General features: G+C 34.2%; 1 protein-coding gene and 1 long non-coding RNA gene across 3 annotated transcripts; both read right to left on the bottom strand.

Annotated features, from left to right (window-relative positions):
• Positions 1 to 4,994: 4,994 nt before the first annotated feature.
• LOC133780313 (low affinity inorganic phosphate transporter 4-like) lies at positions 4,995 to 6,690 on the bottom strand. The gene has a single exon (XM_062220127.1). It carries the CDS (start codon positions 6,688 to 6,690, stop codon positions 5,074 to 5,076), a length of 1,617 nt encoding a protein of 538 aa, XP_062076111.1. The 3' UTR covers positions 4,995 to 5,073.
• Positions 6,691 to 7,822: 1,132 nt separating this feature from the next.
• LOC133834593 (uncharacterized) lies at positions 7,823 to 10,660 on the bottom strand. Of its 2 annotated transcripts, XR_009893382.1 has the most exons (3): positions 10,184 to 10,660; positions 9,192 to 10,072; positions 7,823 to 8,524 (listed from the first exon to the last, which is right to left on the bottom strand). It is a non-coding gene; the product is annotated as an uncharacterized LOC133834593 (long non-coding RNA). The 2 variants fall into 2 exon arrangements; XR_009893381.1 differs by lacking the exon at positions 7,823 to 8,524 and having other exon boundaries at positions 8,996 to 10,072.
• Between the last annotated feature and the right edge of the window lie 771 nt (positions 10,661 to 11,431).

Raw genomic sequence — 11,431 nt, 5'->3', positions numbered from 1 at the left:
ACTTCATCAAATTCTCATTCTTATGATCAAAAATCAAATCTCAAAACTAACACAAAATAGAGCAATAGGAACCATAAAATTGAACTAAAACCTTACCTTAAACTTGAATTGAATCATCTTCAATGGCTGAACACTAGCCTAAGACCTCAAGCTTCAATCTCCAAGTTTGAATCCCAAAACTTGCTTCAAAATTTCAAAGGAATGAGAAGGAGAATGATGATCGTGAGAAGAAGAAGGGAGTCTTTGTTTTTCTTAAGCTTCCACGGTTTTCTTTGGTTTAAATACAACCTAAGGTCAAATGACCAAAATACCCCCCATGCCTAACTCTCCTCTTAACAGCCCCCAAGGGCAAAGTCGTCATTTCCCGTCTATCTCGTTAATCATAACTAACGCCTTCCAATTCCCATTATTCTCAAATACTAATAAATCATATCCCATTACCCTTTAATTCCCGGTAATGAACTAATCTTCAAATTACCCCGAGACTCACCCCGAGCCCCGAAATCAACCACGTTATGACCAAACTGGTAACTTGTATTAAAGGATCGTCTCATGCCGAAAAGCTCAAACAAATCTACATTATAATGTGGCCTTATTCATAATTCACCAACATGCATGAAAATATACAAATATGCCCTCAACGGGCCAAGCTACCAAAATGCCCTTATAACGAAATGTGAACTCACATGCATGCATTTATCATCGTATAATAATATAATTCACATAAACATGCACATAATCATTTAATGGCATAATAAATCAATTATGGCCCTCCCGGCCTACTATTCTAACCATTAAACCTCATTAGGGATTTTGGGGCATTACAGATAATGTGTCGCCCCTGATATTGTTGCCCCTGAAAGTGGTTTTTCTTGTAGTGAGAACTGCGGCTGGAAGAAATGGGAAGAAGAAGAAGAAGTAGAAATGGGAAAACTGAAGGAAGGGGTGTGATGGACATATATTTGGATATTATTAGCGGCGAGTACCACACATTATTAGCGGCAGACTGCCCGCTGCTAATAATGGGTAATTCTGACCATTTTTTTGTTAGCAACAGGGGTCTGCCACTAATACCAATTCAAATTGGAGCCCGGGAAAATTCTCTCACTTTCCTTCTTCTATATTAGTGTTTTAACGCCCAAACGTGACTTCCACTTAGCGGTAGTTGTAGTATAGATGGACGGTCGATTCCACAAGGAGGTAAAGAAACAAGTTAATCAATAAATAAATGTTAGAGATAAATAATGTGAGGAAAATAGAACAAGTGATATTTTTGTTGTTTTTTAAATTTAAAGATTAGAAATAAAGATAGAATAAAGTGTGATGTAACAATAGGTAACAAGTTTGAAGGATCAAGAGTCACCAATATGCATACTTATTTATTTGGATATTTGATTCACAAAAGTTACACAAATGAGAAGTTCACATCTCAACTATTCATTTGGAAGATTTAACATTGAAGCACAAATATGTTTTACAAAAATGTATTCAAGTGATTATTATTCTTTACCATGGAAAGATGAGATAAATCTTATGAGAAATCTAAAAAGGACATTATACCATTGGCAATAATGCAATAAAAGATTAGACATAAAACCTAACACAAATATTACTTTTACTATTTATAAAATACATAGAAAGAGCATGACTAATTTTATATATATTTTAGCAAAAGTACATATATATGAGTGAGATGGAGAAAATGATAAAGATATTATCTATATTATTTTCACTAATTTGATAATACATAGAAAGTGCATGACAAAATCTATATACTATTAGTAAACATAAATATAGATAATAAGATGAAGAAGTAGAGATGAAAGAAAATAAATCACTAAAATATATAAACTTTAAGCACATGGTGAATCAAAAATACCAAACAAAGTCATAGTGCATATAGGATCATCCTAACCTTCCTAAGAAGGTTAGCCTATTATGCTAGACATTCTCATGAAATTCTAGAGAGAAAATATGAGAAATGAGACTAAAATTTGGTAGAGTTTTGCTACCTAAAAATTACATACAAAATGTAAAGAGAGTGTCCCTATTTATAGATGGAGAAAATGACTAAAAAGAAATTAAACAACAATTTGGGGTTTACAAAATAAATCTGAAATATTAATAATAAAATATGATTTTAAAAAAATCAAATATTATTATTAATATTATCCTAGCTATTTTGGTGTATGGTCATTTTGCTCTTTTTCTAAAATACCAAAAAAGATGAGCTTTAAAGCTCAAAATGGTAATTTGCAAGGCCCAAAGTGCATCAAAAGTTGAGCTAGAAAGTGGCTGGTGCAACTGGTCCATTGACCCTCCCCCAGCCAATGGGAGTGCGCCACGTAGGCGCTGGCTGGGAGGAGCTTCATATATGCTTCAGCTAAATTGGGCCTTGCTTGGTCTGTTGGGGCGTTGAAAGGAGCAAGGCTGTTGAGGAGGTCTGGCTTTGGCGTTGGGGAAGCTTCAGCATATTAAGGAGGCTGGCTTGCTGGGGACAGGTGGCGCAAGGAGATGAGAGGCAGGTGGCAGGTGGCAAGCGTTAGCGGCTCGGCAGCTCAGTGGCTCGGCTCGGGTGGGAAGGAAATGGGCCTGGGCTGGCTGGGCCGAATTCTGGCCTATTTTTCGGCTTCAAAAATGCCATTTTTCAATTGATTTTTAGATTCATCTCTTTATTTCTTCTTTCATTTTATTTATGCCAAAATGCAACTTTAATTTCTACAAAATAACAATAAATTAAATTATAATCAAATATTTTCATTCATAAAATATATCATATTAATTAAATGAAAATAATAATCAAAACTTAATATATTTTGACATTTAAGATCAATAAAGTTGCACTTTTTACCTCTAATCAATTAGCGGCGGAGGTTCCGCTGCTAATGTTTTTTTTTAAATAAAAAATTTATTAGCGGCGGACTCCTGTGTCAGCCGCTAATATCCCTCTTATTAGAGGCGGATTCAGGTCTGCCTCTAATGGGTCCACTCCTAATATTAACATTTCTTGTAGTGTAATACATCATAATTGAAAATAAGAGATCACAATTAACTACATTTTCTATGGTAATTATGAATATTTACTTTTGCCAAATATAAGATAATATTATCAAATAGTGACAATTATGGCGACAGAGAGTCATGAAATTATGACTCATTTTCCTCAATTTAAGACAATTATTAATGGATCGTTAATTATTTTGGTTGAAGATGTCAAGCGATAGAAGTTGGATGAGTGATAGGAATCGATAGTCACCGGAGTATTGAAATTAGGTATTTTAATTTAAATAAATAAAATTAACTTATTTCAATTATAAAATAGAATAAACCTTCCAAGTAGAGCAGTTCTTGGCAATATTCCTCATGTGAGTGGGCTCTCTTTGAGCAAATCCTTTTTGGGCACTTCGAGAAACTTTGTGTGGAGCAGCACACACATAATCTCACTAATTCTGACTTGTTCTGCTAATCATCACTGATCATAATTTAAGACAATCAAGGTTGTCCGTGCATTTTGCTCAAAAATCGGGTGTATCATGAATGATATTTAAATTGCTCAGCGTATGCTTCCAGCTTTTATGTGTTTTCTTTAATAAATTAACTTATGTATATTTTGTTACGAGACACGCGAATTCTGTGTTTGGTAAAATTTTTATTTTTAAATTTTTTAAACACAAAAATAAAAATATTTTTAAAAAATTTATGGATCGATTCATCAAGAATAGATTTCATCGTCTCTATATTGATTCATAAAGTATTACTAATGAGACAATGCAAGGGATCGTAGAGGATAGAGAAAACAAACTTTTAGCTACCAAGATTTTTGCTACCAAATATTTTTTAGTACTTATAATTAGAACATATATATTTTTACATTTTGTACTTAATTATAATTTGTTTTCACGAATTACTTTTAAATATGTAGGACATATATTTTGGGAAACGAGTGTTATTTTGTTTGGAAATCGGTTATTTTCGTTTATATATATAAAATAAAAATTTTGTATGTGTAAATATGACAAACAAAACATTAAAAAAGTTGAATATAAATATATATAATTAGAATATTTATACATGAACATGAAATAGAATTTGTACACGAATACTATATAAAAAAAAGAAGCGTCATGTGTTTGTTTGGTTAGTACTCCAAATCAAATTGACTGTTTCATCTGAATAAATATGTATTTATAAATATTTATATGCATATATCTCTTTTATATAATAAGTGTGTAGATAACGAAAATTCTTGATTTTAACGGTTTTTTATATTTTAATGTTAATTTTAACAGAATATTTTTATATTTAACAGTAGTTTGTAAATACTTAAACTTAAAAAAAATTAAAATAGCATAATTTTTAGATATTTTACGATGATAATTATATAAAAATAATAAATAATTAAACAAATTAAAATATGATATTTTACCATAATAATTATTTAAAAATAATAAAATCATACTTTTTATAACTTAAATAAAATTTAATTAAACTTAAACTCACTTAATAATATCATATTAAACATATAATATAATTTATTGTAAATTAGCAACAAATTACTTTTTTTTTTAAAACTAGCAAGAAACTTAAATTTAAAATCCACATATAATGTCTAAAATTACATTAAACATATAATATATAATCTCTTGTTGTTACTCCTATATTCAAAAATTAGAATAAACATAAACTTGAATAAAAATAAATAAATTATTTAATTAAAATAGGATATTTATTTCAAAATTTATATGACATTAATATAAATTTAATAAAAATAATTAATAACTTTATAAATAAAATTAAGCAAAATGTATACTGTAGTATATATATATTAAAAGTAACCTATTATTGGTTACTGAATTATTAATTATTGCATACATTTCAAACATCACACACTCTTCGTCAACTACAATATATAGGATATCACATACAGCTACAATCACCAAATTAAAATAGAATACATGTGGAAAATATAACAGAGTCAGACGACAATATAATTGCTGTCTCAACATCTTGACAGGAAAATGTGATAAGTACATATTGTCGCATACATTGGCAATCCTTATGTTCATTAACATCTTAAGCAGACTCTTCCCTTACCCTGCTTTCACTTTCCTGCATTGTCATGGAAACTGTTCCGGCGCCGGTATTATTATTTCTGGCAGCTTGCTCGGCGCCGCCATCTTCACCAGAAATCTCCTCCAGAGACCGTCCTTTGGTCTCTACAAGTAAGAAAGTGAAGAGAAAGCCCAAAATGTTGGTTGCGGCCAAAATGAACATGGCTTTTTTAATTTTCCTCGGGGTACCATCCAAAGTGTAGTTCTGAACCCCAAATGCGCCAATAATCGCACCGGCCTTACCGGAGGCTGCGCTGATAGCGTGGCACGTGGACCTCACACGTGTCGGAAACAGCTCGGCCGGCAACACGAACGTTGTGCTGTTGGGACCGAAGTTGGCGAAGAAGAAGGTCAAACCATAGAGTACTGCAAACAGAGATCCGTGAGTTTTAAGATAGTCGTACTTGATACCTATGATCAACATGAATACGGCCATCATGAAGAAACCCATAAGTTGGATTTTGAAACGACCAAGTTTTTCGATTAAGAAGACGGTGACCCAGTATCCGGGAAAGGTTCCACACAAGGCGATTACGAACATGGCACGAGCTGTTTCGAAGACTTCTCTAAGAGCGTTGACTTCGACGTCTTTTTTGACCAGATTTATGGCTGGGAAAATGTCTTTCTGGGTTAGGTTTTGGCTGTAGAAAGCTATGTCTAATAAGAACCAAGTGGTGGAAGTCCCCACCAGATGAAGCCCATGACGACGTAAGAACTCCATAGACAGTAAAGAGTAGCTATTCGCAGCCTTGTACTGAGCCAACTTATCTTGTTCTTCATGTATCTCTATCTCCAAAACACGTCCCATGTCAGCTGCGGCTTGCTTGGCGTTCCCTTCGATCATCGCCGTGTATCGACCTGTTTCGGGCATCTTCATACGCCAGTAGTAAGTCAAGATCGCCGGTAAAGCTCCGATCATTAATACCATTCGCCACAAGTAATCAGCGTTCGGTTGAGTTGAAAAAACTGGAGAGAACAACTTATCCTTGTTGAACGGAGGAGCCGCATTGCTGAGGAGAAAAATATGGGAAAGAATCATGGAAACTAGCCCCGCAAAGATGATCCCCACGCCTTGCATGGCGAACACGGCAGCGATGAAGGCACCACGGGTCTTTTTGTTGGCGTACTCCGACATGATGGTGGCGGAGAGCGGGTAGTCACCTCCTATACCGAACCCTAGCCAAAACCTAAAGAAACATAGGGTTCCCATGACGGCGTGTGGGCTGGCGCCAAAAGAAAGGCCGGAGCAAATTGCGCAAATGACCATCATGATGAGGGTGATTCCGTAAACTTTCTTGCGGCCTAGTTTATCGCCGAGCCAACCGAAGAAGAGTTGGCCGGCGAGGGTTCCGACCAGAGCTACTCCAGTCACGGAGTTATTAACTCTAGGGGGGAGCTTTCCGGGCTTTAATGATACGGGGTCGAAATAGTAAAGACGGCCCAGGAGTTTTGAGACGGCTGAGATGCAGAAGAGGTCGTATGCGTCGGTAAAGAATCCCATTCCGGCGATCACTATGGCTGTGACGTGGTACCATTGTGTCCGGGCGTTGTCTAGGGCATCAAGGACCGCTATGGCCATCTTTTCTTGCTTGTGGCTATACTGAGATGATTACTGGTACATATTTCGTGTAGTTTATAATGAACGCCGTATAAATACATGTGTATATGAAGTAACGAAACCATTCGTTGTATACTAATCTACAAAACTAGAGACGTTAATAACTAGGTTTGATTACTACAAGAAAAACATAGGAATATATAAGGATATTCCTAGCTTCAATATATACATAGATATATATATATAATTAGCCTAGTAAATGTAGAGGATATACTGATTGAGGAGGAGCATGAGGAGATATCTATATATATATATATATATAGTATATTAGTACAACGCCATGCATGGGCTATTTCATTAATTAATTAAGCTTTATGATTAAGAATAATGATAAAGGCTGGCAATAGTTTTGGAAAATTATTGTTAACTAGAGTACAGCATAAGACAATAAAGTCCTCATTTGCTTGATTAATTACGTTTATTTAATATAATAATTCATTTTTCTATTATTGTAAACAAAACTGAGATCTTAGGTAATTGCGTCAAGAGCTGGTTAGCTAGGTAGCCCATGCAATACATATTGTTGTCTCCCAAAATTCCATAAATGTATATGTATATATTATTAGCTGAAGTAATTAAAACCTCCTAGTATAGTTTTGGGTCAAAAGTGAATAACGATTTGTAACTTTAGGTCCAGGTTAATAATCAACATTTATTCTTGTTTGGCGTTCTAGAAAAAAACAAAAGAAAAAAAAATATTGTTGGCATAATCAAATTATTAATTGACCTTTTATCAAACATAACAGCTCCAGTTTGTGTTATTCGTTTGGATCTTATAGACTTGTTTATTACCGTATAGATTCTATAAAAGCAATTGCGTCTCAAATTGAGAGTGTGTAGCATTACTCGAAATAAAAATATTACATATTTTTACAAATTGTTACAAATAAATAAATTTATATTGAAGTAAGGTATAATTATAAGGGTGCTTCTCTATTGATTCTCTTCACATATTTCTAACAAAACCACACAAATAAAAAAAATTGAAATTTTATTTTCACACCCTTATTAATATAATCTTGTTCTGGTTATGTGGTGATAGCAATGCCAGCTACTCATTATATTTTGGTTTTTGTCACCAATAATGTGTTGCATACAGGTGCCTTTGTCGGTGAGGTGCTTTCATCAACTCCAGCTTCAGATTTTTCATTTTCTTCTCGCACTGAACCACACCATCATCTCATCTTACTGAACTATCATCAGCTCGAGGTATTTTCACTATTTTGAAGCATTCAAATTTCAATGTTGCAAAATATCACTACAAGAAAAACAATTATTAGAGGCAACAATATCAAGGTGACTCCATATCGCCCCTAATATTGAGATTGTTATTAGAGGCCACATGTTGTTAGTCACCCCTCATATGAGACATCGTCATCATTGATAGTTGAAGAATTTTAAGAAAAATTCAAAAAGAAAATATACGCAATTTTCTTTTGGGGAAAAATTGATAAAATTGTGCGTTTTAATATTAGGGGCGACAATTACACGTGTCGCCCCTGAAAATGTAACATAACAAAACCCTACCAACTCCCTCATTTTCTTCTCTCTGCGCCGACACTCACACACCCTCACAAATTAGAAGCTCCCTCTCTCATTCTCCTTACCCGAAGCCCCTCTCTCTCATTCTCCTTACCCTTCCCCTCCCTCTTTCTCTATCTCCCTCACCACGCCGCCCCACCATGCCACGACGGGAGGAGCTCCACCACCCGACGACGTCACACCTCCGCACCTGCTGACGACAGTACGACTCCACGCCGAGAGGACCACCACGCCAAGAGCACCACCACCCGGCCTGTGTAAGTTTTTTTTTAACTGATTATATATATATAATGTATAGTTTTTATATATATATATTATGCATAGTTTATATATATTTAGTTTTTTTTGTTTATATATGTATATGTATATATTTATATTAATTTTTATTTATATTTATATGTATATGATTATATGTGTAGTTTATATGTACATATTTATATATATATATATATTTAGTTATTTTAGATAGATATATGTATTATTGTGTGTGTGTTTATGTTATATGTTTATGTTTAATTTTTTTGTTTATATATGTATATATGTGTCACGACCCGAGCCCTAGGCCGTGGCAGATTTGTAATATCCATAACTTGGGTGGTCAAAGGTCAAACTTTGACCCTCGGTGGAAAATAGTCTTTATAAATGATCATTTAATTTATATTAAATATTACTATAATTATAAGTCGAAACAATGGAATAACTCCTATAATTATATATGAAAATATTACGGATAAAAGTAGGATCATTTATCTTAATACATAGAATAATAATATCCCCACAGTTATGTAGTCACCAAACAGTTAAATTTAATAAGTCATAAAATATCCAAAATAATACTTAGCATCCACCATTCCTCATTCCTAACTAAGACATAGCTAATTTAGATGTACAGACCGATAGGTTCCAAATTAAATACATACAATGTTCAAAAGATAGGATTGTGGCTCTAAACACCTTGGCTTCAGCAACAATTCATACTTTTCCACGTTCGCTTCACTAGGCTCCTGGAATGGGAGAGATAGGGGTGAGCTTATAAAGCCCAGTAGGAAAGCAACTAACAACATCGGACTCAAAAGTTCAATAAAAACCCCTGCTTGGTTAGCTTTTTAAAACAAAACACACATCATCATGTATAAACCAAAATAGAGAGACCACAAATAATCATAAAAGCATAGCTACAAGTGCACATCACACCGTCCACTACATCCCTAGTTCCCGTTACCCACCATAGAAAATCCGACATCCTAAATCGGGTAGCCGGACCTGATAACCACCACAAGGGGGAGGCTCAGAACACTTCCTGTATACAGATACTAGGTCTTTACACCTACAGGTGAGTGGACACCTGATCTACCTATGATGACACAGAGACTAGGTCGTGAAACAACAACGTGCACCAATCATGACCACTATGGCTCTCATCAGTATAACCAAATGCAGGTAAACATTAAAAGAAACAAACATATTCCCTTTACATTTTAGAAAATTGGGCAGTATAACAGCTACATTTGAATAAACCCAAAAATCATAACCTGCATAAATAAGTGAACAAAAATATATATTTGGCACTCGGTGCCCTCAGAACAGATCAGAAAACATGCAGGTTAAGTTTTCAATTTTTCAAACATTTTATAAATATCAAAATTGGAATATGTTGAATGCAATTTAATACGAGTAAAATAAGTCCAATAGTCTAGTTGAGTCCCTACCTCTTTAGAATTTAATCCGAGCCCAAAGCAACGCTCCTAAGCTTATCGATGATCTTAGAATGATTTAGTCTGATTTTAATATCACGCTTTTCCTACGTGCACCAAATGAGCAAACGATTATCATCATAGCATTCAATATTCAAAATCGTGTCCAATGACATATAATATGATCATATTTAAAATTTCAAGTTCTGGAACCTCACCCAAGCGGTGCACTATAGCGGTTGGTGGCAGTACCGGAAACGTCAACGAATATATGCATAGCATATATCAAAACGATCCTCTCGATGAGTACATCACGAAAGTACAGCTCCTTCGCCCAAATGACCTCCGGTGTCGCCGGAGAAAAATGGCGAGTTGACCGGGATGACTTAGTGGGCGACGATCCTTTCACGATGCTGATTCCAATGGTACCACCCATTCGCCGAACGGTGGTCGGAGTTCGCCGGAAAGTCACCTCAAAGTTTCGACGGCGAAACTTCGGAGTGGCCGTACAGGCGCGTCCTTGCTCCGATGGTCACCAAACTTTGGGGTTTCCGTCATCGCCGGTCAGGGAAGCTGCAGCTCCAGCGCGTGTCAGAAATGGAGCTCCGACGGTGGCTGCTCTGAAGCTTGCCGTGGCTGGTTTGGAGAGAAAACAAAGGAAGGAAAAGAAAAAGAAAAAAAAAGAGAGAAGAAGAAGAAAGAGAAAGGTCCGGGAGGGAGGGAGAAGAAAAGGAAAACAATCAAATATATGATTTTAAATTTTTTTTTTTTTTTCCTCCTATAATTGACTTTTCAACCTGAAAAAGTCTTGGGTTTTACAATATGTGTGTGGCAAGAATATATATATATATTTATATGTATATATAATTTTATTTATATAAATATATATCATATGTGCCGAGTGTATATATACAAATTTATATATTTTTTAGTTTTTTATTTATTTAAATTTTTATTTATAACAATGTATATTATGTTTGTGTAGAAATTGAAGGAGTGTCTCTTGGAAACTTGGTGACTAGGGTATTTCTAATTTTGTGGCATCAATGTATTTATTTTTTTGATTATGTTATTTTAATTAATATGTGAATGTGTGTAGAAAGCGAGATGTGTTTATTGATATTTATATGTGTGTGTAGAATAACATACTGTGAATGTGTGAATAAAATTGTAAGAAGTGTTAGTGTTTGAATTTAATTAATAATATGTACATTGTGAATGTTCTGAGAATTTTCTGAGTGATATTTGCAAGGTTTTAAATTTTTAGGATAGGTAAGAATATAGCTGTTCTGCCGCCAAATTTTAGTAGTGTTAGGATAAATCATTATAAAATTAATTCATAATAAATAATTATTTAATTTTGAGTTTATCATTATTAATTAATTAAATTGAGAAATATATTTAGAATTAAATTAAAATATAAAAAATATAAAATTCTGGATAAATAATACTTAATTAAAATTAAA

The sequence above is a fragment of the Humulus lupulus genome, chromosome 5, assembly GCF_963169125.1.
Source record: "Humulus lupulus chromosome 5, drHumLupu1.1, whole genome shotgun sequence".
Taxonomy (NCBI): Eukaryota; Viridiplantae; Streptophyta; class Magnoliopsida; order Rosales; family Cannabaceae; genus Humulus; species Humulus lupulus.
The sequence above is the reverse complement of the archived record's forward strand: the minus strand, read 5'-3'. Positions and strand labels throughout refer to the sequence as shown.

Bases quoted from the DNA above. Each gene is read 5' to 3' on its own strand.
- LOC133780313 (XM_062220127.1), bottom strand. From the start codon at position 6,690: ATGGCCATAGCGGTCCTTGATGCCCTAGACAACGCCCGGACACAATGG.